The 27,025-nt window shown below is 43.0% G+C and overlaps 1 protein-coding gene across 1 annotated transcript in view; it reads left to right on the plus strand.

Moving 5' to 3' along the window:
- FER1L5 (fer-1 like family member 5) overlaps positions 1–27,025 on the plus strand; it is a 66,970-nt gene that overhangs the window by 4,496 nt on the left and 35,449 nt on the right. The window contains exons 4-21 of the mRNA XM_087969815.1: positions 107–215; positions 1,873–1,980; positions 3,286–3,414; positions 3,834–3,896; positions 4,648–4,698; positions 6,255–6,285; positions 7,417–7,532; positions 8,645–8,768; positions 10,443–10,540; positions 11,458–11,526; positions 15,609–15,722; positions 16,882–17,059; positions 17,751–17,875; positions 19,457–19,557; positions 20,534–20,648; positions 23,490–23,621; positions 24,007–24,170; positions 25,664–25,778. Coding sequence (XP_087825941.1) covers positions 107–215; positions 1,873–1,980; positions 3,286–3,414; positions 3,834–3,896; positions 4,648–4,698; positions 6,255–6,285; positions 7,417–7,532; positions 8,645–8,768; positions 10,443–10,540; positions 11,458–11,526; positions 15,609–15,722; positions 16,882–17,059; positions 17,751–17,875; positions 19,457–19,557; positions 20,534–20,648; positions 23,490–23,621; positions 24,007–24,170; positions 25,664–25,778 — 1,942 coding nt within the window. The remainder of the gene's footprint in view (positions 1–106; positions 216–1,872; positions 1,981–3,285; positions 3,415–3,833; positions 3,897–4,647; positions 4,699–6,254; positions 6,286–7,416; positions 7,533–8,644; positions 8,769–10,442; positions 10,541–11,457; positions 11,527–15,608; positions 15,723–16,881; positions 17,060–17,750; positions 17,876–19,456; positions 19,558–20,533; positions 20,649–23,489; positions 23,622–24,006; positions 24,171–25,663; positions 25,779–27,025) is intronic.

The raw sequence follows: 27,025 nt of genomic DNA on the forward strand, positions 1-27,025 counted from the left end.
CTCACTGTGAGGAAGTTTCTCCTTAAGTTCCTTCCTCCTCCTAAGATGTCACATCGGTCTTTCTTGGAAGCTCCTTCTTGACTTTTCCACTTCTCCCTAACTTTAGGGATTTTGGCAGTGTGGAAGTTGCCCTAGGAGGAGCAGCTGAAAAACCAAATGTCATGATGATAAAGAAAAATCAAAGTCTGCGAAATAACAGTCTGCAGCCAACCGGGGTAAGTCAGGAAGGAAATAAAAATAATGTTTTAAACGTGAAGGGCCTCACTGTGAAATGCAAGGAAGACTGGATGCCCACCAACATTACGGTAATCTCAGAATAAAGACGTTGAAATGTTTCTTTCAGTGCTTCAGGTTGGGTTTTCTGCCTTTTATTAGTGGAATTCAGCCGCTCTTCAGTGCTGCTAAAATTTATTTTCCCTATCAATATTAATACCAGCAGGAAACTTTTAATCGGCTATGAAACTATCTATTCACTGCCTCTGTTTTCATTTCCACAATATTAAAGCAGAAAGTTGTCTTCACATTTGCATGAAAAGGAGGGTTGTCCCCCAAAATTTTGATGTTTCTCATCATATAGAAATCTATCCGGAATGGGGATAGATACCATACTTTGAAAAGAAGAGCACAGCCAGATTTTTATCCGCAGACAAATTAAAAAGAGTTTCTTGTGATTTTATGCTTCCAGTGCACCATCAGTCTAAAAATCTGCTTCTCACCGCCGGAACCTAAAATGGTTACGCACAGAAGAAAACATGATTTAAAGAAGTTGAGTAAGTATTGGGTATTTATTTGGGGGGACTAAAGTATGTATTGCGTGGAATTTGCATGGATTTTAATGTCTGATTCCTTGTCTGGACTGTTTTGAGCTCTTCGTGTTGAGAAGAAAGTAGGTGTTTTGTAACATGAAAAGAGATATGGGTAAAAATCTGTGTGTTCCTGTTAATGAATCGGAGTATAAAAATTGAAACTTTTTGTTAGTTAACAGTGGCAAGAAGGAACATGACATTGGACAAAACTCACTTAACTGTCCCATTTAGCAACAGAAATTTTGGGCTCGATTATCGTAAGTTGAGGACTACCTGTAGTATAACACATGCACTGATGGATATTTGAACCAATTTTTTTCCAGGAGGACAGATTCTTGTGTGTTTGGGGCTGAATGTAGGAGTCAGTGTGAAGACGCTGAGCATTCACACTTGAGAACTGACATGGTCTATTGGTGAAGGGGCTGGATTAGCTTTAGGGAGACCCCAGTTCTAGACTGCCTTTAACCATAGAGGTTCCCTGGAGGATTTTGACCCATTCTTCTTTCAAGAGTTATAATGTGGAGAAAACTAGGAGAAGGTAGTGCTATATAAGCTGCTTTGATCTACCAAGAGTGAGAAATAATTCTAATAAATAAATGAATATTTAAGGTCTTAAGAAGAATGTCCCCCTTAAAGGGCAAATGTTGATAATGGTCAGAGGTGGTATTCAGCTGGTTCTGACCACTTCTGGAGAAATTTTGAGTAGTTCGGAGAACCGGCAAATGCCACCTCTGACTGGTCCTGCCAACCCCATATATTCTCTGCCTCCTGAGTCCCAGCTTATCAGCTGGGTCTTCTTTGGCTGCCCTGCCCAGGAGAATGGAGCTGGAAAGCAGGTTAGTGGGATGGGGAGGGAATGGGATTTTGCAGCATCCTTCCCCCAGGAGTGGGAAGGGAATGGGGACTTTGCAGTAACTTTCTCCTGCCATGCCCACCAAACCATGCCCACCATGCCACACCCACCAAGCCACGCTCACAGAACCAGTAGTCAAAAGTGTTGAATCCCACCACTGATAATGGTGGTCCTTGTCCTTTCCCCCCAGTCTGTTGCCCTGTCTTTGCCAAGGCTTCTGGCATAGAAGAATTTACTCTCAAAGAAAACGAGGCACCTCAAGTACCAGCTCCAACATCAACCACCACGAAAGAGCTTTCCAACAAGAAACAACTGTTCCAGGTAATGCAACAGCTCAGCTCTTGATACTGGAAAGAAAGAAATAGACTGAGAGGACTGGTGGTTTTTCAGCAGATGTTATTCTTGTTGTAAGAGCAATTCTTGTAAATGGAAATGGATCTTTAATAAAGTCCGAACACCACAAATCATTTATTTCAAGTATGGTCCCACCAGTACAGTGTAAAGCTGTACTATGACAACAGAATAAGAGAGTTGGAAAAGACCTTGGAACATCCTCTGATCCAACCCCTGAGTAGGAACTGCATATCATTTCAGACAAACGGCTGTCCAGTCTCTTCTTAAAAACCTCCAGTGTGTAGCACCCACAACTTCTGGAGGCAAGTTGTTCCACTGGTTAATTGTTCTGTCAGGAAATTGCTCCTTAGATCTAAATTGCTTCTCTCCTTGATTAGTTTCCATCCATTGCTTCTTGTCCTGCCCTCTGGTGCTTTGGAGAATAGATTGACTCCCTCCACTGCTACCATTTTACGCCTAGTCCTAATTTTAATTAAACTAAGTCCTTTTCATTAAACTATGAAGACTTTCATTAATCTATAAGCAATTATTTACTGTTCCCAATGATACAATTCAGTGGGGGAATTCAATTTTTTTTTACTACCGGTTCTGTGGGCGTGGCTTGTGGGCGTGGCTTGTTGGGTGTGGCATGGTGGGTGTGGCAGGGGAAGGATACTGCAAAATCTCCATTCTCTCCCCACCCACTAACCTGCTTTCCAGCTCCGTTTTCCTGTGCAGGGCAACAAAAGAAGACCCACTCCATCAGCTGGGATTTGGCAGGCAGAGAATAATTGGGAGTGGGGCCAGTCAGAGGTGGTATTCCGAATTACTCAAAATTTCTTCTACCGGTTTTCTGAACTACTCAAAATACAGAACCTGCCGAATACCACCTCTGATACAATCCCAGAAATGTATCAACTCTTTAGGACTCTTGTATTAAACTTACAAGAGTTAGCCTTCAAAAATCTCAACAATTTATATAGATAGCTGCAAAAGGGTCATGTTTCCTGTATCTCTTCGGTGGTATTTCATGATCATCCCAATTTTTACAGACTATGTATGGTGGTCCAAAGTTGGAATGACACATTCCTGGGGGAAATGAACATTTCTGTTTTCCTCAAGAGAAACAGAAGCTTCCAGAACATCCCATTTTCATGCTACTGGCCACTGGCGCACAAAGCTAGATAACCCACAAGACTTCCTGAACCCTTTGGACAAATTTCAGAACATGAAATGGGGCATCTTCTGAGAATGATTGCAGGATGGGACTGACCAGCAGTTTCTCCCTTGTAGGTGCGAGTTATCATCATCGAATGTAGACAACTGCAAGAAAACAACGTCAAACCGGTGGTGAAAGTCAGTATTGGAGATTATACATTCCGGACAAGAATCAGACGTGGAAACAATCCATATTATAATGAGGTTGGCATTCTGGACATTATTTTCTGGTATTTGAAGATTTTTCACAAGCATTTGGCTCAGTTAGAAAAAAAGACTAAGCTAATTAATATGCAATGAATTGAACTGTAGCCGTAGCTACACCTCTCAGTGTATAATACAAGCAACAAGTGATAAATCATGATCTTAATCATCGTAAACTGAAAGAAAAATATTTTAAGATAACGATCAGGTTCTGGGAATCAGTGTTCAGATCCTTGCTTTTCAATATTGTTCTGTTTCTGCTGCGCAACCTTCGTTGGGGGAAAAGTGGCCTTCGAAAAAAATGACACTTTCTTTTTAAAGACTCTGCTTTAAAATAGTCATCAAAAGCCAATCTAAAGTCCATTCTGGTGTACAATTGCAAGAAAATAACATGAAAGTTTTGATTGCTTTTCTTGTAGACCTTTGTTCAAAATTTCAACGAGACGCCTCTTCACCTTTTTGATCAGTTTATTACCATACAGGTAAGCAAGCCAAGTCTGTTCCTCGTGGCCTCTTTTTGGGCTTCTGAATTCCCTTACAGAGCCTCTTCGGTGTGTCCTTTTTGGATATGCAAATGAAATATTTCTCCTGGCTTGGATGAAGCTGCCTTGTGGCAGCAGGAACAACCCTGAAAATGGAATCCAAGTGCAGCTATCTTGAGTCCAACAGAGCCACCGATGGGGAGAAGGTGACAAATTAAAAGTTGGCATTCAGATGTTATTCCAACTATCTGGAAATGGAGGTGGGTGGAATAATCCTGGATTCTATCAGCATGACAATTTCAGTGAAAAAAAATCCATAATTGCTTCTCAGAGCAAAACAAAATATCCCACATACAGAAAAACATTTAAATTGAAAAACCAGTTTTAGGGGAGGAACAAAACAGATGCAGCTGAATTAAAATCCTCCTACCCATTTGAGTAGTGCAATGTAGTGCAGTGTTGCAGATGAGCGAGATTAATGTCAGTCACAAGGAACCAAGAACGACATGATGGTTTACTTACAGTAGTTTCTTTATGGTTGCTCACTTACAGACCAGAATCTTGCCAGACTAAAGCACAATCTGTGTAACAATTACAGGTAGTCCATGACTTACAACCACAGTTGTTCCACTTCTATTTGCAGGCTTTTGTATTTTGTTATCTTCTCCAGGTCTTTCTCTTCTATTCTGTGGTCCCCCATTAGTATAATAATAAAGTATTATAATGGGAATTTCTACATGATCTTGAACAGGTGCTGAACTCTCGGTCTGTCAGAGCAGATGCATTCATTGGTGTCTTTAAGGTGAGCTACTGCTACTTTACTGCTGACCAAATTTACCTATTTGGTAGACTTCTTGACAATGCTTAATCTATGCTTTCTGCTCTACTATCTTACTTATTAGCTGTCAGGATTCCAGCAATTGCTCTAATTAAATCATGATTCTCGAGCCAAACTTCAAAAAACTTCAAAGGATCTATTAGAGGCAACATACTTGTATGAAGCCAACTCTGACATATGTAATTTACAGTCCCCCCTCCCCCCTGGGTGTGTCATAAATCAGATTCTCCAATTGAGCACGTTCACAGGCTGTCATCATTCATGTTCTCCAATTAAATATATTCACGGGCAAAAACTCTGGTATTTTAGTTACAATCTTTTAAAGAGAAGAGTTGGAATGTACTTTCATTTTCAACTGTTCTTCCAGATTTCCTTCCTCCTCCCCCCCCCTTTTTATGGCAACTACTAAAACAGGCATAGAAATGTTTTATGAGTTGACATTATCCTATCACCAGGTCAATTTTTTTTTTCTATTTAAACTGTCAACCAAACATGGAAACTAATCAAGGACAGAGCCAACCTAGAATTTAGGAGAAATTTCCTGACAATTAGAACAATTAATCCGTGGAACAACTTGCCTCCAGAAGTTGTGAATGCTCCAACACTGGAAGTTTTTAAGAAGAGATTAGATAACCATTTGTCTGAAGTGGTGTAGGGCTTCCTGTCTAAGCAGGGGGTTAGACTAGAAGACCTCCAACATCCCTTCCAACTCTGTTATTCTGTTATTGTATCTTCTTCCCCCAACCTGCCCCTAGAAACACTCAACGCCATAAAATATCTAATCTTGATCTTTCCAAATCTGGGGAAAGGCAGATAGGAGCAAGAGAAGAGAAAGAGGAAAGAAATAAACTTCCAACTTTTTTTGTGCAGTAGAATTCTAAAAAAAAAAAAAATTAGAACTTCAAGCTTTTATCTTACATCTCTAAATATTTCAAATAATTTCTGTAATGACCTCTATTTCCAGTGTCAGTGAAAAGTTCAGTCTTCAGGTTTTTTAAAAAGAAATCCAAACTGTACCATTCTGCGGCTTTGCTCCGCATTAGGAAGGCTTCTCACTGGGTGGTCGAATGCATCAAGAAAGACACTAACGCAGGTTCTATCTTGGGTGAGCTGCCCCGATCACAAGTTCGGGAAGCTCTTTTATTAAAAACACATAGTGATACGTCATAAGCGGTGAATTCTATCCAATCATTATGTTTACATGAGTAGAAATATTAGTGCACACATAGTAACATCCAATCACAGTTACATGGTCAGTTTGAAAGGTACAAAGTAGCAAATCAGCATTTGCAGTCCAGTTTTAGCCCATGATGACGTTTTGTTGATTGATGTTCTCTGTTCCTGGTACGCTTTCAGCCTACGTGAGGCCTGGCCTGTACCGAAACTGTAGAAGCTAATTTATTACTGCACCATTCCATTGGAAAATTATCATTTTGTATAATGTTATTACAGCTCAGGGTTGGTGTTGTTTTCCTTCCTGGGCCATTACTTGTGACTTGTGCCATTCCTTCTTTTTGCAGATTGAGATGGGACTTGTATATGACTCTCCAGGTATGTCCTCCATTCTTACCTTATGGCATGTGGGATGGGGGATATGAGGTTTTTCTTGTCACATGACACCTATTTGTAGTCTTCTCGAGCTGGGGTTTCCAAACATGGCAACTTTAAGACTTGTGGACTTCAATTCCCAGAATGGCTGGCTGGGGAATTCTGGGAGTTGAAGTCCACGAGTCTTAAAGTGGCCAAGTTTGGAAAGCCTGCCTCTAGGTGTTCTTCCAATCTGTAACGACCAAATCTATTTCCAGCTGGGGTAGTGCCCAAAACCATGACTTGCGGCCATCAGCTTTTTCTAGGATAGTTTGCCATTGCCTTCTTCTGAAATTCTTTTTGACAACCAGTGTCAGGTTTCCAAGAGTTGAAATCCATTTAAAAAGAAAAGAGCAAAGTCCATCTTCCAAAACAATTTCTTTTATTTAGGAAAGCATCAAATTGGCAAAGTCTGTTATAATTCTGGATCTGACACAACCCGGAATTACACCACATAATATTGGAAGTTAGAAACAGCCCCCAAAAGTCACATTCCGCAATAGAAGTAAATCCACGTTTCCTGATGTCATCAATCTCCACCTTCGGGTCTCAGCACGGCCAGCTTTTGTTTCCACAGGAAGAAGAACCACCTAGCCAAATGAACTCAGAAGCACATTCCAAGCTTATCTCACAAAGATTGTAACTGAGGCAACCGGGTATTCTGGGTGCAAAAACCCTCTATTGGAGAGTGTGATTGATGACATCCAGCCCATGAACGTGTTTCGTTGGACAATCTGAATTATGATACACCCAGAAGGGTGGGGCGAAACAGGGTCATAAGTGATTGTAAATTACGTATCTCAGAATCAGCTTCATACAGGTCATGCCAGCATGTTGCTCCTAATAAATCTTTTGAAGTTTTGTGAAGTTTGGCTCGAGGCTCATGATTTAATTAGGGCGATTGATGGAATCCTGACACTAGACTAGACCAAACACAAGAATAGTTCCTGCCAACCAGGGAGTCCTAAATCCCGTTGTGTCCCATGGCTGACTAATCAATTAGATTTGGCTGTATGGATCTCAGTAGGGATCACTGAGAACAATTTAGTACAAAGGCAAGTGTGGGTCAGTATATTTGTTATTTTCTTTCTTTAGGTCATGCTATGATTTCCAAATGGTTGAGCCTCTATGATCCAGTGAATCTCAATGCTGGATTTAAGGGCTATGTGAAGGTCACCCTTTGTGTCCTGGGAGCTGGGGATCGTGCACCGGTAAAGCTCTTATTGTTTTAATGCTCAGCAATATAAAATCATTATCTAGGATAATTAAAGATGATGCTAGTTATTAAACAGTTTGATAAAAATGGAAAGGTAACTATGTTGGGCATCAATAAAAATATTTGTGTTAGGGTTATATCTTCATTAGACCAAAAAATAGCATGCAATAATGGAAGGATGGGAGGGAGGCAGGCAGGCAGGCAGGAGGGAAGGAAGGAAGGAAGGAAGGAAGGAGAGGAAGGAAGAAAGAAAGGAAGGGGAGGGAGGGATGGAGGACAGGAAGAAGGAAGTGGGGGAGGAAGGAAGGAGAAGGGGAAGGAAGAAGGGGGGAGGAAGGGAGGAGAGGGAGGAGGGAGGGAGGGAAGGAAGGAAGGAGGAAGGAAGGAAGGAAGGAAGGAAGGAAGGAAGGAAGGAAGGAAGGAAGGAAGGAAGGAGGAGGAAGGAAGGAAGGAAGGAAGGAGAGGAAGGAAAAGGGAGGGAGGGATTGAGAAGGGGAAGAAGGAAGTGAGGGAGGAATGAAAGAAGGAGAGAGAGGAAGGAAAGAAGGGGAAGGAGAAGGAGGGAGGAAGGAAGGAAGGAAGGACTCTCCAAAAAGATAGGTCTAGTCATTCTGTGGAGTTGATTTTTCTAGTCTGGTCTACTCGGTGGGGCTGACAGGTTCTCATTTGGCCATGAAGCTCATTAGATGACCACTGTGGGCTAGTTAAACGTAATGTTTGATGTTTCACTTAATGATCCTCTCACTTAGCAATGGAATTGCCAGTCCTTAGAGTGGTTGTTAAGCAAGATCTACCTATCTACCTAGTCCAACTTCTTCACCAGCACTCTTCCTTTTCCTCATGAGCTCAGAGTGATGTTCATAGCTTTTCTTCCTTCTAATTCTCTCCACAACCTCTCTGTTGGGCTAGAGACAGTGACTCATGGTCAAAAAGTCATTAAGGGAATTTCCTTGATTTGAGATAGACTGGAACCTCGATCTTCTTGTCCAACACCACATCATCGTGTCAGAATCTAGAACATTCAAGTGCCTTTTGTTGGAGGAGACCTAGCAATGTTGCAGCTGGTTAGCTGACAGATGGATCGATCCCTTCTCTCCTCTCTTGTAGGACTTGGACCGGCCAGCAGAGACTGGTGATTTAGAATCCAATCTGCTACAGCTGGCAAGTGTGCCAGCTGCACGCACAGCCTCCCTCCAGCTGTACATCTACCGAGCAGAAGATGTCCCACAAAGTAGGTGCTCAGGTCAACCACGTTGTTCTACTGAGGAAACCAATGGCACTTCCAAAGGCAGAAATCTTGCCGCGGGTGCAAGAATGAAGGGGTGGCATTTCTAGTGTTTCTGACCATGTGTGGTTCTTGTGGATCATTCATTCAGCCAGAGAGTCAATGGAGACTGGAGAAAATTTGCTTCCTATAAGGGAGCAGATGTCCTAATATCAGGGGGTCCTTGGTCGATTTCTGAGCTTGGTTGTTTTTAGGCAGATGTTTCATTACTCAAACTAGGTAACAGCAACAGTGCTAATGTCAACTCGTAAAACATTCCTATGCATGTTTTCATGTTGCCATAAATGGTGGGGGGGGAGGAACTGAAGGAGCAGTACAGCAGTTTAAAACCAGAAGTACATTCCACCCTTATCTTTAAAAGATTGTCGCTAGGTTACCGGATCTTCTGCCCATGAAAGTCCTTCATTGGAGAACATGATTGATGACACTCAGCCCATGGACGTGCTTCAATGGAGAATCTGATTTATGATAAACCCAGGGGGGAGAGAGGGGGAAACAGGGTCACAGGTGATTGTAAATTACGTATGCCAGAGTTGGCTTCATTTAGGTTAATGCCGGCATGTTGCTCCTAATACATCTTTTGAATTCTTTTGAAGCTTGGGCCGAGGCTCATGATTTAATGAGGGCAATCGCTGGAATCCTGACAGCTAGTGCTTCCCCTGTCAGGGTTAATGAAGTGTTCTTGGAGCTTCTACTGCCCAATGGCAGTTGGTTGGACCCATTTACTGCTATCTTGCTTGGCAGGTCTTGAATGGGATTATTGTTTGGTTCTTGACTGATGAATCTTGAAACATACTTGGTTCCAAAGCATTCTGAAGGCAGTGGGAGGTCAACTCTGCCAATTTAACTGTATGAGAGGATGGTATGAAGATGTTCTTCTCTAGTCTGGCATCCATTTCTTAAATGGGGTAGACAATCTATCGTCAATAAGGGAACTTCTTTTATGGGCTTGGAACTGTTCTAGAGCATCCTGGTTGTGGGACAAGCCAACAAAGCAAGACTCAACCAATTATGGGATTTACAATTACAGTCATGAAGGCTCTCCTAATCTATTTCACACGCACCTAGTGTCTGCATAGCTCCCTTATCTCCCATGTTCCTGCTTTCCATTTCCTATCACAGCTCAGGTTAAATCCTGTTTTAGACAAGCCGCTGTCTGCAAGAGGCCACATCAGAGGTGGTATTCAGCCGGTTCTGACCAGTTCTGGAGAACCGGTAGTGGAAATTTTGAGTTGTACGGAGAACTGGCAAATCGCACCTCTGACTGGCCCCGCCAACCCCATCTATTCTCCACCTCCCGAGTCCCAGCTGATTGGCTGGGTCTCCTTTGGTTGCCCTGCCCAGGAGAACAGAGCTGGAAAGCAGGTTAGTGAGGTAGGGAGGGAACGGAGATTTTGCAGTATCTTTCCCCTGCCATGGCCACCAAGCCACACCAAGCCACACCAAGCCATGTCCACGGAACTGTTAGTAAAAGAATTTGAACCCCACCACTGGGCCACATGCAAGCAGTTAGCAGACCACATAACTCCCCCCCCACACACACACCTTAATAAAGTGGGATACTAAAAATAATCCTCTTCCTTACTTTTTCATTAGCCTGATGCTTGTTCTTCTTTGCAGTACAAGACGACACAGTGACACCTTTCACGGCCCCACCTGTGGATCCTCTCAGCATCTCTGTGGACCCTTCCCTGGAAGTTAATTTTGGAGGACGAGTGGTGGGTGTTATGCAAACTGAGGGTTTGCTTTTCTTAGCAGAATTATTATTTTTAAGAGACAACTATAAGCTATTAACAGGTAGCATAGTATGTTTACAACACTCTTCAAAACACACACGCCAACAATGGTAAATCTCTAGTGAGGACTAGAGAGTCACAAACAGCAACAGGACGTAGATTTATATATCGCTTCATGGTGCTTTACAGCCCCCTCTAAGTGGTTTACAGAGTCAGCCTCTTGCCCCCAACAATCCGGGTCCTCATTTTATCTACCTCAGAAGAATGGAAGGCTGAGTCAACCTTGAGCGGGTCAGAATTGAACTCCTGGCTGTGGACAGAATTAGCCTGCAATACTGCATTTAACAGGAAGGAAGGAAGGAAGGAAGGAAGGAAGGAAGGAAGGAAGGAAGGAAGCCATGTCGGTGCAGTGGTTAAAGTGCTGTAGTGCAAGCTAAAGTCTGCCCACTGCCAGGTAGTTCGATCCTGACCGCTCAAGGTTGACTCAGCCTTCCATCCTTCTGAGGTGGGTAAAACGAGGACTCAGATTGTTGGGGGGTGGGCAAGTGGCTGACTCTGTAAACTGCTTAGAGAGGGCTATAAGGCACCATGAAGCAGTATATAAGTCTAAGGGCTATTGCTATTAACTCCTTGCCTGCGTGTATTTACATGTTAGCCCGTTTATATTTATCATCAGTGGCCTACTGACAGCTTGACAAAAGAAACATCCCCCTTTCCCAAAGGTTTCATGCTTGGTCACTTGGAGATGATCCTTGATCATCACAGGTGAGCCACAATATATAAACTTTACCCTGGTGACCCTTGCACTCAAGATTTAGACGTCAAGGGGACATTTGGCTGGGCTCTTACTTTGCCTGCTTGCCCTTGACTGATTTGCTTTCTTTCTCAATTATGTTCAGCTAAGGACCAAGGTCATTCTTGGAGACACCAACCCTGTGTGGAACCAGGTGCTCTGTTTTCCCATGCAGGTAAGCTGGGGCAGAAGGGAAAAGATGGGATGTCACTGACTGCAGGCTAAATTTATCAATAAGCAGGACACCCATCAATAAAAGCTATATTCAGGGGTGGGATTCTACCAGTTCGGCCCAGTTCGGGCAAATCGGTAGCTCCGAAGATCAAGGTGTTTCCTTTTCCCCCCCCACCAATATTAGCTGTTTTTCGAAGATCAGCTGTGCCGCACAATTTAGATTAGCAGGAAATCATCCGATTTCTTGCTTTCTAGCTAATCTAAATCACATGGCACAGCTGATTTCCCCCCTCGCTGTTGTTCTGCTTCACCCAGGAGGCTTCCCTGAGGCCCAATAGTCCCTAAAAAACCCCCACACCCACCCAGTCACATGACCACTTGGCCACACCCACCTGGCCACGCCTACAGAACAGGTAGTTTAAAAATTTGCACCCCACCCCTGGCTATATTGCTATAATAGCTTCTTGGACGAGAAGGGAAACATCTTCAAAGAAAAACCAAGGCAGGACAAGCTCCATCATTGGAGATTTTTAAGAAGAGACAGGGCAGTGGTTGTCTCAAAGATGCTTTTTCAAGAGGCAGCTGGACACTTTCTGGTTTTCCTTTGAAGTCATTTCGCTTCTCATCCCAGAAGCTTCTTCAGCTCTTGTCTTCAAAGAAAAACCAGAAAGTCCAGTTGCTTCTTGAAAAAAACATCTTTGGGATTCCAGTGGAAGACCAAAGAATTTTCAAAGTGTAGGGATAACTATTATATAGTTTTAAGGACATTGAGATCCTCTGGCACCTGGCTCTGAGACTAAATCCTCAGGGTTCTTGGAAACCTTTGGGGTACCAGAGATCTTGGATGTCTTTTGGATTTAAATATGCCTAAAATTTACATTGACTGTTTCCTAATATGATTTGATTGCATATTGTACCCTACGACATCATTAAGTGTTGTACCTTATGATTCTTGATGAATGTATCTTTTATGTCCACTGAGAGTATTTGCACCAAGACAAATTCCTTGTGTATCCAATCACACTTGGCCAATAAAGAATTCTATACCTATATCTAAAAGTTCACCTTTTTTTTTTGAGCCATAGAAGAACTCTGAGAAATACCCCTGAGTCTGCAACATGAATGACCATTACAAATCAGATCAATTCATATCTTAAACCAACTCTTGCAACATTTCCATTTTTTTCATTCTGGGGCTTTGGACCTGTGAAAGCATGGGAATTCTCTGTCACACATGAAGATTTCCCTGGTGAGAGATGCCGAAAATGTTATTCAGGTGTAAAGAGGCTACAGCTAACTTCATGGAGGACTTAGCTGCAGCCACCTTCTACAATGGTTAACAACATGTTCTGTCAAGAAAACCCAATCAAAAATCAAATAAGTTTCAAGGGAATCTTGTCTTTATTTTTTCTTTTATATTTTCCATGTAGTTGCCTTCTATCTGTGACCTCATTAAACTCACTCTAATAGATGGGTGAGTACCAGCAATTTCTGTCATTTTTCCACTGCGATAACTGCATCAACTCTTGACTGTTTGCCCCAAAGTAGAAAATAAAGCATTTAGAGAAATTTAGAGAAAGCATATCCTGGTATTTTTCAAATATGATGTATCGCAAGCCCTATAGTCCTCTTGCCTGCTCTTCCCCAGGACAAATCGACTCTTCATGACAAAGCTTTATTGAATTTATTTTTTATTGAAAAAAGAATATTGGAGTACCTACTGTATATATAAAAGATAGATAGACAGACAGACAGACAGACAGACAGACAGACAGACAGATAGATAGATAGATCGAGAAATATAGAGATAGAAAGAAAGATATAGATATAGATATAGATATAGATATAGACATAAAATTATTTTTAAACAGCAATGGCCAACAGAAATCTGCTTTATATGCAGATGTATCTGCATATACATATATCTTTAAAAATAATTTTATATAGATGATATAGAAATAGAGATAGATAGATAGATAGATAGATAGATAGATAGATAGATAGATAGATAGATAGATAGATAGATAGATAGATAGATAGAGAGACAGACAGAAACAGACATAGAGATATAGAGATATAGAGATAGATAGATGATAGATAGATGGTACATAGATTATAGATAGTACATAGATTATAGATGGTACATAGATTATATCTCTAAGAAAGAAAGAAAGAAAGAAAGAAAGAAAGAAAGAAAGAAAGAAAGAAAGAAAGAAAAATTATTTTTAAAGAGCAAGACCTGGAGGATTTTATTCGAACTCCTGTCCCATCAAAAACGATATTTCTACAAGGGATTTTAAAAATGAAATATTGTCAAGACTCCCAGCATTTCTGTTGGTATAAGACTCCATTGTACCCCTCGTTTTCCTTAGTGCAGAAGAAGGAGATGGACTTCTTTTGGGCACTGCCTTCCTCAGCCTTGCCCAGATCTCTTGCACGGGAGCTGAAACCAAAAGTAAGAACATGCTTATTCCTATTCCGTCTAACCTTCCCACATACCCCCTTGAACTCAAATTGGCAACTTTAAGACTTGGGGACATTATACGACCTTCCTTGCCACCGTTGTTAAGTGAATCACTGTGGTTCTTAGATTAGTAACACGGTTGTTAAGCAAATCCGCCTCCCCATAGACTTTACTTGTCAGAAGGTCGCAAAAGGGAATCACGTGATCTTGGGACACCGAAACTGTCATAAGTACATGCCAGTTGCCAAGCCTTTGAATTTTAATCATGAGACCATAGGATTGCCGTAACAGTTGTAAGGGTGAAAAATGGTCATCGGTGACTTTTTTTCAATGCTGTTGTAACTTTAAATGGTCACTAAATGAACTGTTATTAAGTTGAGGGCTACTTTTAATATTACTCCTGTTGTCCTCACTCATTCCTTTCTGGCACCTTTGCTTCTCTGCCTTAAAAGAAGTCTAAACCGATCACTTCAGTTGGATTTGGGAACTGGACTGAGGTGTCATTCAGGAAATAAGCCAAAAGAACTCCTCAGCTGTCAGAGCATTTGTAGCGTGACTGCTATTATGAAACAATCCAGGAGCAAAACACAGCACACAGAGACTTAGACATTTATCAGTGGTTTATATACAAGACATATACAGAAATATATGTGGTAGGCAAATACCTGACAAGCAATCATTCTTCTTAACTCTACATGGAGAACTCTGCAATGGATACCGGACACAAGGAGAGAGAAATACACCCTCTAATGGCTGCCTTATATAAACACCTCTTAAAGTGGTAAAATTTCTGTGGACCCACTGTTAGTTTTAAAAGGGCAATACCAATGCTGATCCATCTTCATTGCATCAGCCTTACATTGCATCAGCCTTACATTGCATCAGCTTTACATCTGGTAAACTCTTAAATCCCAATACCTTAACATTAGTAGAAATTCATTTTTCTCCCAAACTCTTTGTGTTTTCAGAAGAGACTTCAGGCTTCTTACCTTGCTTTGGCCCAAGCTTTCTCACATTCTACGGAAGCCAAAAGGAGTTTCTGAACCCAGCTGAAACTCCTGAGAAACGCAGGATTCAGGTGGTAAATTTGTCCCATTAACCAAGCAAAGTTTTCTAAGGGGAGGTTGAAAGTGAGCGGATTGTTCATTTGTCCTGTAAGCTAAGCAGACTTGAAGAGAAGAGAAGAGAAGAGAAGAGAAGAGAAGAGAAGAGAAGAGAAGAGAAGAGAAGAGAAGAGAAGAGAAGAGAAGAGAAAATAGACGAGAAGAGAAGAGAAAATAGACTAGAGTAGATAGAGAGTAGAGTAGAGAGTAGAGTAGAGTAGAGTAGAGTAGAGAGTGGAGTGGAGTGGAGTGGAGTGGAGTGGAGTGGAGTAGAATGGAGTGGCGTAGATTTCCTGAGAGTTAGAACAATTAATCAGTGGATCAATTTGCCTGCAGAAGTTGTAGGTGCTCCAACACTGAAGATTTTTAGAAGGAGATTGCACAACCCTTTGTCTGAAATAGTATAGGATTTCCTGCCTAAGCAGGGGGTTGGACTTGAAGACCTCCAATGTATCTTCCAACTCCGTTATACTATTTGTGATTCTATTCTCCATATATCTCCACAATCTTCTCCAGGAAGAAGGGACCACATATCGTGGAAGAGTTCTTATGGAGCTGCGGACTCTCAGGGAACCAATACCAGTTCAGAAAATTGAAGACATCCCTGGAGAAACTGTTAAAAAGATGCAGGTAACCAGGCAATGAAATGGATCCACAATTATTTTGCAAGAAAATATTTCCTTGATCTGAAATATGCCCTGGACTTTCTCCAAAGTAGTTTTTCAACTTATTTTCAAAGGGTTTATGAATGTCCTTCGAATTGTTCTTAGTAATATTTTTGAGATTGATCATTGGATGGGTGGAAGTTGTTCCTGTTAGTTACAGTACCTGTATGTCCCTCCCTCTATAGCCTTCATGGTTACCCATAATTCCCAACCAAGAAAAGCTGTTACGTGAACTAAAGAAAGTGGAGAAATCAGTGTAGAAATCTGGAGATCCTCCAGAGACATACACAATCACAAACAGGCCCCATTCTGTTGATTCTTTAGTGAAAATCTTCTACTCATTAATTATATGCTCTATTCTGTTTAGGCTATTGGCATTAATAGTTATTGAACGTGTTTAGGAATTTTAATAGTAACTCTTTCGAATTTCCTTGAAATTTTTCTAGAGTCTTAGGTGGGTAGTATTGATCTTTAAGGGATGTGGTGGCTCAGTGGCTAAGACGCTGAGCTTGTTGATCAGAAAGGTTGGCAGTTCGGTGGTTCAAATCCCTAGTGCCACTTAATGGAGTGAGCTCCCGTTCCTTGTCCCAGTTTCTGCCAACCTGGCAGCTCGAAAGCGTGTAAAAAATGCAAGTAGAAAAATAGGGACCCCTTTGGTGTGAAGGTAACAGCGTTCCGTGTCATGCCGGCCATATGGCCACGGAGATGTCTTCGGACAGCGCTGGCTCTTCTTCGGCTTTCTAACGGAGATGAGCACCGTTCCCTAGAGCCGGAAACGACTAGCACGGGGAACCTTTATCTTTACCTATTGATCTTTAAATCATTGAAATTAAACAATCCATGAAGATGAAAAGTGGAAAAACATAACATTACCCCCCAAAAATCTTTTTTTCTTCCTATGAATTTACTAGAGTTTCATTGTGGAAATTCTAGCAATTGAGCTTTAATCAATTAATCTGTTTTAAGATGAATGAATGAAAGTAGGAATTCAGTCAAGCTTATAAACCTGGTAAATCAAGAAAGTAAGCAAGTAAGTAAGAAGTTAGAGTGGAGAATTATGTGGGAAGATCTGGGCTAACGTACACCTTTCTCACATAACCCATGACAATTCTTTATCTTCTCAGTATTTCTTGCCTCAGTTCCGATATGGTCTATGCGTTGTTTTTTACTCTGCTACCATGTTGGCTGATATCACGGAACCAATCCAGTTTGAGGTCAGCCTAGGGAACTACGGGAACAAATTTGATGAGACCTGCAAACCATTTGCCTCCACCACTCAGTACTGCCATGCTGTCTATGATGGTAAGCAAGAAAAGGCAGAAGGAAAAGTGCGTGGAGGGAAATCAAAGTCATCGTACTGTTTCAGCCCTGCTTCACTTTGATGGCATCCTGTCATAAAAAGGAGGGGATGGGAGGGATATAGGGAAGGGGGATGACAAGAACCAGAAGTGCCACCGAGAGTCAATGGTTGAGCGATAATGTCAGGATTCCAACAGTTATCCCAACGAAATCGTGAGTCTCGAGCCAAACTTCCAAAACTTCCAAAGGATTTATTGGGAGTTAACACATCCGGCATTGCCTGGGTGTAGCTGACTCTGAGACGCATCATTCATTGTCACCCTTGACCCTGGTTTTCCCCCACCCCCTGGGTGTATCATAACTCATATTCTCCAATGGGACACCTCCATAGCCCAGAGTCATCAATCATGTTCTCCAGTTAGAATTTTATGTGGCAGAAACTTCGGCCACCTAGTTACTACCTTCAAAAACTATTTATAGAATGCACTTTTGATTTCCAAGCTTCCGGACTGCTCTTTAAAATCCCTATCAATTATGGAGCTGACCAGCAACAGGGAGCCACAGCAGAGGAAGGAAAGAGCCACATGTGGCTCTAGAGCCACAGGTTGCTGACCCCTCCCTAAGGAGTCGTGTTGGGACAAGCCTGACACTCCCGTAATAAATAAGGACCAGTGACTCATTGTTTCCATTGCAGGTAACTTCTACTATTACCTACCATGGTATGACACTAAACCCATGGTGACCATCACTTCCTTCTGGGAGGATGTTAGCTACCGCGTTGCCTGCACAAACACCCTCCAGTTCATTCATGAGAGGCTGGTAAGCTTCAAGAGGAAGGGAAAGAGTCATTATTCCAAACTCACATAAGCAAAGTGCAATGAAGGGTGGTTGATGGGAGAGGAATGCATTTTCTATATTGGTGTCTTCAAAGTTGACAGCTTTAGATATATATACAGAATGGCAGAGCTGGAAGGGACCTCGAAGGTCTTCTAGTCCAACCTTCTGCCCAAACAGTAGACCCTATACCATCCCAGACAAATGGTTGTTCAGTCTCTTCTTGAAAACCTCCAGTGATGGAGCACCCATTCCAAGCCATTCCACTAATTAATTGTTCTCACTGTCAGGAAATTTCTCCTTAATTCTAGGTCAGATCTCTCCTTGATAACTTTCTGCCTGTTACTCCTTGTCCTGCACTCAGGTGCTTTGGAGAATAGCTTGATCCCCTCTTCTCTGTGACAGCTTCTCAAATATTGGAAGACTGCTATCATGTCATCCCTAATCCTTCTCTTCATTAGACTGAACATATCAGGTCAACAGGACTTGAGGCTCACTTAGACCAAGCAGTAGACCAGGGGGTCTTCAAACTTGACAGCTTTAAGACTTGTGGACTTCAACTCCCAGAATTCCTCCTCCAGTCATGTTAGCTCAGGAATTCTGGGAGTTGAAGTCCACAAGTCTTAAACTTGCCAAGGTTTAAGACCCTTGTTCTGTGATCTCCCTTCCTCTCACCCTTGAAACATTGAGAACAGGTAGAGAACATAGGTGCCAACCAATGGCTCCCTCCAGGTGACCCACAGCAGAGTGTCACTGTGTCCCCTGAATACCACCAGATTCTCAGATACCAAAAATACCCTTGGTCCTACCCCCCACAGGAAAATGCTTTCATGTTTTCAGTATATGTTGGGTGAATTCATCTAGCTGTTGGGTAATAAAAAGCTCAGCTGGGTGGAAAGATCAGGGGTCTTCAAACTTGACAGTTTTAAGTCTTGTTGGACTGCAACTCCCAGAATTTCTCCTCCAGTTATATTAGCTCAGGAATTCTGGGAGTTGAAGTCCACAAGTCTTAACGTTGCCAAGTTTGAAGACTCTTGCCGTAGACCAGAGGTGGGCAACTATGGCCCCTTTATGACTTGTGGACTTCAACTCCCAAAATTCCTGAGCTAGCATGGCTTGCTCAGGAATTCTGGGAGTTGAAGTCCATAATTCATAAAAGGGCCATAGTTGCCCATCCCTGCCGTAGACTATGACTGGTGATTTTTAACCCATCAATTACAAGGTTGACCTTAGAGCCATAAAGGTCCTTTCTGTAGCATTCTGCTTCTTACAGAAATTCTACCAGTTCTTCTTTGATTCCAGGCATGTTCACAGGATGAGGATGGTGATTAAAAAATAATCTAGGTTAGTTGGCAGAGCCTCCCCCTTTTCAAAACTTGTGCTGTGCTTCAGCCCATGTGGTAACTGCCATTTTGGCTCCTCCCTGAAACCCAGGGATTGCTTCTAACTCTAAAGGCTGGAAGCAGGCAGATGTTTGGGAAATTTTCTGCATTTTTGACCCCAGAGGTCACTTCACTTGAAGAGTCATGGATGACCAGAATTGACATGTGCTTCTTCCCCCAACAGAAAAAGAATCTGGATACTCTTAAAACCATCCTCCAGCCCCATGACCCATTGGTGGCTGTTGTTTGGAAGAAGCTTCAGAAAGAGTTGGTCGAAGACTGCAAGTAAGCTTTCAATGGGATACTCTAACAGGAATGTGGCTTCTGAGGAAGACAGAACCAAGTGGAAACTGATTTTTGTTCCTCTACTACAAGGGTCTTCAAACTCGACAGCTTTAAGACTTGTGAACTTCTACTCCCAGAATTCCTGAGCTCACATGACTGGAGAAGGAATTCTGGGAGTTGAAGTCCACAAGTCTTAAAGCTGTCAAGTTAGAAGACCCCTGCTCTACTAGAAGAGCAAAAATCAGTGAAACTACCTTAATGAGTTTTGCAGTATCCATTTCTTTTCAGGTGGTAGTGTGAAGGTTTCGAGTCAATTTCCGCAATAACTAACCTAGTTTTTTCTTCTAATCAGGTGTCTTGTTTAGAAGCAAACTCAGGTCTCCCAAAAGTCTTCTCTACCAACCCCAAGCATCTTCTAGAATTTAGTCAGTGAATATATTTACACAGTAGCACAAAGCTTTGGCTTGGCTTAGCATACAGCCTGGGTTGTGATTTATAAACCATCATTTATGGTTTGGCATGTTGCTTTAATCCAATCAGGTATGGTTGATTCAACAAATCCTGAGAGAGCTAACCATGACTTGCGTAGAGGAAGATACTATATATCTATATAAAAATATCTTCAGCAAGTTGGTATACAAAAACCAAAAGTATTTGAACTAGCACATTAATCCAGTTTTTAGGCGTGGCCTCAGGTTTTAATTACTGTTTGGAACTGCCTATTGATTCTTTATTATCCCTTCCATAAAAAAAATTTAGGGGACATTTCTTTAACCTTCTCCTAAAGGATGACTAAATATATTAGAGAATAATACATCCCACCTCTGAAAGTTTTCTTCTCTTTTGGAAGAAATTTGGAGAAATCAATGAATAGCAACAATGTGAGGCGAGAGCTCCGCCTCTAGGCCACCACACCACTCATCTTCTTCAACAGTCTCAAGATTGGCAAAGCATGTATCTCCTTGTATCTACCTAGTTCTGTGGTTGGAATCCGTAGTACCTCGATCTCCTCGGCCACCATCTTTCCTGAGTCTTCTTCCTCTTGCTCCATCTCCAGGAAGCCTTTGCCAGCTTTGGACATCCAGAAAGCTGTGACCGTCCTCGATAAACAGCTGTGGAAGCTACGGGTTCGGGTACTTCAACAAATCGGCAAGGCTGCAGAGAAGACCAACTGGAAAACCCCCTTGCAGAAACTCATCCCTAAAGTTGAGGGGTGGCTGAATCGGATTGCTTCCGTCGCAGTCGAGGTACTCCTTGTTGCAGCTTCTCCTGGGTAGAAGATGGAGGGGAGGGTGACTCGCCAAGGATGAGGGGCTCTGCCCCACATGATGTCTTCTACCTTAAAGGTCTTTCGTTCCAAAATGCCTTTCTCTGACGGGTCCTCTCCACAAGCGGATTGTTGGAAGAAATATTCAGGTCCAGGTCCAAGCCGGGAGAAAGACACTGGAGGCAAAATGGAAGCTGGAGGCTGATTGGAAAGATGGTTCCGTTGATTGATGAAGCAGAACCACAGGGGGTTCTGGGTAGCTGACCACCTGGATCCCAGCACAGCTGATCATCGGAACAGCTGATCATCTGGAGGAAAAAAAAGAAAAAGAAATACCTTAAGGAGTGACCAGGCAGTGAGAATGCAGTCAGGGAAGCCGGGCACGCGTGCGATGTTGCACATGTAAGATAAGGACTGCCTTGGTGGGGACGGGTGGGGCCAGCCAGGGTCACAATTTGCCAGTTCTCAGAACTGTGCAGAAGAGTAATAACTGGTTCTATAGAACTGGTCCGAACCGGTAGAATCCCTCCCCTGTTTATACCTTCTCTTGGGCTTTGCACTTGAACTTCCTGTTCCTGCGCAAGAACGTGTATTCTATTGTTTATACCTTCGCTTGGGCTTTGCCCTTGAACTTCCTGTTCCTGCGCAAGAACGTGTATTCTATTGTTTATACCTTCTCTTGGGCTTTGCACTTGAACTTCCTGTTCCTGCGCAAGAACGTGTATTCTATTGTTTATAACTTCTCTTGGGCTTTGCACTTGAACTTCCTGTTCCTGCGCAAGAACGTGTATTCTATTGTTTATACCTTCTCTTGGGCTTTGCACTTGAACTTCCTGTTCCTGCGCAAGAATATGTATTCTATTGTTTATACCTTCTCTTGAGCTTTGCACTTGAACTTCCTGTTCCTACGCAAGAATATGTATTCTATTGTTTATACCTTCTCTTGGGCTTTGCACTTGAACTTCCTGTTCCTGCGCAAGAACGTGTATTCTATTGTTTATACCTTCTCTTGGGCTTTGCACTTGAACTTCCTGTTCCTGCGCAAGAACGTGTATTCTATTGTTTATACCTTCTCTTGGGCTTTGCACTTGAACTTCCTGTTCCTGCGCAAGAACGTGTATTCTATTGTTTATACCTTCTCTTGGGCTTTGCACTTGAACTTCCTGTTCCTGCACAAGGACGTGTATTCTATTGGCTGTTGTAGAGGTCATAGCTGGCTCTGTAGGTTGTCTGAGCTAAGTTTGGTTGAAGCCTGGATGATGCAACGTCCCAGGAGATCATGCAATGTATCATTTCTGTTTTTCTCTTTTGAAAATGCCTCGCTTCTCATCCAAGAACCTTCTTTAGAAATTAAACGTCTTCAAAAGAAAAATCAAGAAAGTCCAGTTGCCTCCTGAAAAAAAAAACATCTTTGGGGCAACCAGGACTAGGATGACTGAGGATCTCTACAGACAAAAGTAGCATTGCCCCATCCTAATGCAAAGTCGGGATGCAAAGGCCAAAGCTCTCGTGCGGATGGATGACCTCCAAGGTCCCTTCTAACTCTGTTATTCTGTTAGTCTTCTTAACACTCCAGAAAGCATCAGGATTATCAAGAAAAGCATCAGTGAGACCAGGAAGTCATGGCTGCCTCTCTTCCCTTCTGCTCTTTTCAGACTCAAATAAGTATCCCCGATGTGATGATCTGGATGCTGTTGGGTGACCAACGCGTGGCCTATGTGCGGGTGAAGTCCCAGTCCATAATGTTCTCCAAAGACGGCCCCTATGCCAAAGGCAGGCTTTGTGGCAAAACTCATACCCTTTTCCTAAAGGTAACAAGACACATTTGGTTCTGGTCATTTTTGCTCCAAGAAACCTAGGAATTGATGCCTTCCGGTTCTCTGGTTCTTGACAAGCCCTTGACAAGCCCTTCCATCTTTCCTAGAATTGTTGAACCATAGAGAGGGAAGGGTTCTTAGAGATCTTCTAGTCCCAGCACCTGCTCAGTGCAGGATTTGCTAGAGCATTTCTGCAGGGGTGGGCTTCAAAAATTTTAGCAACCGATTCTCTGCCTGTGGAGCGGCATATAAGTCTAAGTGCTATTGCTAAGGAAGAGAGGAAGGAAGGGGGAAGAGAGGGAGGGAAAAGGGAAAAGATGGGAGGGAGGGAGGAAAATGAGCAGAAGGAAGGAAGGAAGCTGTGTTGGCACAGTAGTTACACTGTTGTAGGCTAACTCTGCTGATTGCCAACAGTTCGATCCTGACCAGCTCAAGGTTGACTCAGCCTTCCATCCTTCAGAGGTGGGGAAAAGGAGAAGCCAGATTGTTGGGGGCAAGAGGCTGACTCTTAACTCTGTAAACTGCTTAGAGAGGGCTGTAAAAGCACTGTGAAGTACTATATAAGTCTAAGTGCTATTGCTCTTCCTTCCTCCCTTCCTCCTTCCTTTCCTTTTTTCCTCCCTCCTTTCCTTCCTCCCTCATCTTTCTGTCCTTCCAAGGTGCATCAAATGAGGACCCAGATTGTTGTGGGGGGGAAGAGGTTGACTCTGTAAACCGCTTAGAGAGGGCTGGAAAGCACTGTGAAGCAGTATATAAGTCTAAGGGCTATTACTATTTGCAACCCTAATAATTAACAAAATGAATGTTGAAGGGCCTGACACTTTCGTTCTCACCCACCCACCTCCCAGGGTATGCAAAGCAAAATGAATTATGACCCCATCCCTGCCGTGCTCCGGGTTCGAATGTGGATGGGGCGGATGGCCGACTGCGCAGACTTCATGAGATGTTGCGAAGGGAGGATCGCGGTCTACGCAGAAACGGTGAGATGAGCCAGGACAATTCCAGGGTGAAAATCTCAGTAGCTCTTAGCATCACTGTGACAAAAGTTCCTGTCCAATTATAGTCATAAATCAAGGACTATCTATACATGCCCACAAAACCCCCAAATGAGACATCACGGCCCCATAATATCTCACCATAATTGTTGGGCTCCTTTTTCATCCTAGGTAAGAGGACAAGGGCCCCCCCAAATCTTGGAGAAAGGGATGTTCCAGAATGACGGGGCAGCTATGGGGAAGACATGCCTCCGGAGCTCCTGTCATAGGGCAACATTTAAGGGAAGGGTCCCAAAGGTGTAAAAGAGTAAGCTAGAAAGACATCCCAGGGTTGGCTCATGGATGAGGGTTTGTGTTCTGGTGTTTTCAGTATGAAAACCAAAAGAAGACACACGGAATATGGGGAGTCATGGATCTTATGCCGCACCCCAACTTTTCAGATGTGACTGGACAGGTCAGCCTCCCCAAAGACACGTTCCAGCTACCCACAGGTTGGCAATGGGACAGCGAGTGGGCTGTGGAACCCCAAAGGAGGTGAGCTGATGGACTTAATAACTATCTCCTTTTTTCCTTTAACGTACTCTTTCCCTCTCCCTCCCCCCACTCTCTGTCTCTGTCTCCGCTTTCTCCCTCTCTGTCTCTCTCTGTGTGCGTCTGTCTCTGTCTCTCTGTCTTTGTCTCTGACTCTCTCTCTTTCTCTTTTCTCTTTCTCTCTCTCTCCGTCTCCGTGTGTATGAGTGCGTGTGTGTGTCTGTCTTTCTTTCTCTCTGTCTCTGTTTCTCTTTTCTCCCTTTCTCTCCCCCCGTCTCTCTCTCTCTCTCTCACACACACACACACACATACACACATGCACAAACAAACGCTCTTGCTTCACAAGATCTCAAAACCCCATAAAACTAACTAGTTTTATGGAACTAAATTCCATAAAAGTAATAATTTAGAACTGTGGAGTGCTTAGCACTCCCTAAGCTGGCTTGCTTGCTTGCAAATGTTTCATTACCCAACTATGTAACATCACCAAGGACTCCAGTGAACGTGTGTGCTCACCAAACCGGTTGTTACACTGGTTGAATCACACCCCTGGGTGGACTTGCTTGTTGGACCAACTTTCCATTTCCTTGTGGACTGTTGGCCATTGCCTTGTGGACTAATCTTGGCCTGCTTGTGGCTGGATTTATTCAGGGCAGTTCTGAGGCTGGGTGAAGGGAACTTCTGGGAAACATCAATAAACTCTCTAAAGCACACTTAGCTGTGTGTGTGTGTGTGTGTGTGTGTGTGTGTGTAAGAGTGACTGGGGCAGCATAGAGTCCTTATTCCATCCCAAACAAATGGCTGTCCAGCCTTTTCTTGAAGGCTTTCAGTGATGGAGAATTGTCATGCCCTTGTTAGAGTCGGACTCCGAGAGAGAGGAGGAACAGCTGACAGGGAGTGGAAGTGTGGCTCCGGAGGTTTGGAGGAGGCTGGGGAAGGGCAGAGACTGGCTGGGCAGTCAGAGGAAGAACCAGGTCCATCCCCTCTCCATCCTAGGACACGCAGGGAGGAATGCAGAAGGCAACAACTTGGCTTGCGAGAGAGGAAGCGGCCATGATCCTCCTCATTGGTTGCAGCTGGGGAGAGTAGTATAAAGGGGCTTTTCAAACACAAAGTTGCCAGAAGCAAAGCGTGTTTTATTCCTGGATGAGGTTTCTCTTAGTTGGTGTTCTTCCAATGGACTGTGCCTTGTTATCTTCTTGAAGTTTGTAATTAATTATCCTCATCTGTCGTGGAACTTTCTTCAGTGCGGTTTGTTTTTGGTTTTTTTATTGCTCCGTTATCCGCTCTTTGAGTTTGGACTGCCTTTCTTTCTTTTGGAATATTATTTTGGAACGAGTTTAATTTCCAACTGCAAACAATGGAACAGTGAAGCCAAGTTGGAAGCAATAAAGGAAATTTATTTCCATTTGGAAATTTATTATGCACAACTCCAGGAGAAAAGGTCTTCCACTAATGGCAGCCCAAACTTCCTGTTGCACTGTGTTTCTGACTAGGCTGTTGCTGGACAAAGAGACCAACTATTCCGAAGTGATTCAGGAAGTTTACGAGAACCAGAGTCGACAGCCTAGCCGTCGATGGAAACCAGCCAGGGTCCCTTACAGCAACGCGGTGAGTGGCTCAGGTTAGGACTTAGAAAAGAGAAACGAAGAAGGTAAGCCAGGATTTGCTTGCTGTTCTTCATCTCTTCTCTTTGATGGCTGGAAGTGATTTTCCATTGAGGGGTGTGGACTGGAAGCTCCAAAATGGAGCGTACGAAAACTCCTGGCGTGTGTTTCAAGGGTGTCTCTTTTCCAAGGTGAACTTTGTACAAAATCTTCAAAGCAAAGGGCTTTTAGAGTCTTAAAAAGCAAAGTCTCCTTCTGGTCCAGCTAGTTCCTATGACTTCCAGGACACACACATATGATTTTCTTAGCAGCAATATGGAGGAGATTTTCTACAAAGCACCAGAAAGCAAGACAAGAAACAATAGTTGGAAACTAATCAAAGAGTCTAGTTTAGTTTAGTTAGTTTAGTTGATTGTCATTGCACCTCGTACAACAAAATCAAACACCACCTTCAGGGCACATCATGACCATGAAAATAAACACAAACACATAATAAAATAAACACATCCTTCACACTCCACACATTGAATTGAAAGCCCCTGATATCACATTAACTTTGCACTATACAGTAGAATTCAATAGTTACTGCCCTGGGATAGAAGCTGTTTTCCACCCTATTTTGTCCTTGTTTTTATTATCCTGTACTGTCTGCCAGATGGTAATAGTTTAAAAAAAGTGTGCCCAGGGTGAGATGGATCTTTGAGAATGTTTTGAACTTTCTTAAGGCAGCGGGAGCTATAAAGCTCTTCCAAAGAGGGGAGAGGGCGACCAATGGTCCTCTGGGCAATGACGTTAACCCTCTGGAGTGCTGTCCCATCTGCCTCTGTGCAATTGGCAAACCAGACACAGGTGCTGTAAGTTGAGATACTCTCTATGGTGCAGCGGTAGAAGGTCACCAGCAGTTTTTCATTCAGCTGTTGTTTTCTGAGAAGTGTCAGAGAAAGAGAGAAGCCACCTGGAATTAAGGAGAAACTTCCTAAGAGTGGGGACAATTACCGTATTTTTCAGAATATAAGATGCTCCGAAGTATAAGACTGCACCTAGCTTTAGGGGAGGAAAACAAGAAAAATAATCTGCCTCCGCCTCCCAGCAATTTCCCTCCTTGCAGCAAAGAGCAAATAGCCTGTTTCAGCTTCAGCACAGCCTGAGTAGTACAAGCAGCTGATTGTCGGTTGGATTGGCCTCCCAACGATCAGCTGTCTCAGGCTGCAGGAATGGCCATAGCCTATTGCTGCCTCCGCGTGCCCCATT

The sequence above is a fragment of the Notechis scutatus genome, chromosome 7 (genome assembly GCF_049901735.1).
Source record: "Notechis scutatus isolate UNSWTSFEM ecotype Mainland chromosome 7, rNotScu1.2, whole genome shotgun sequence".
Taxonomy (NCBI): domain Eukaryota; kingdom Metazoa; phylum Chordata; class Lepidosauria; order Squamata; family Elapidae; genus Notechis; species Notechis scutatus.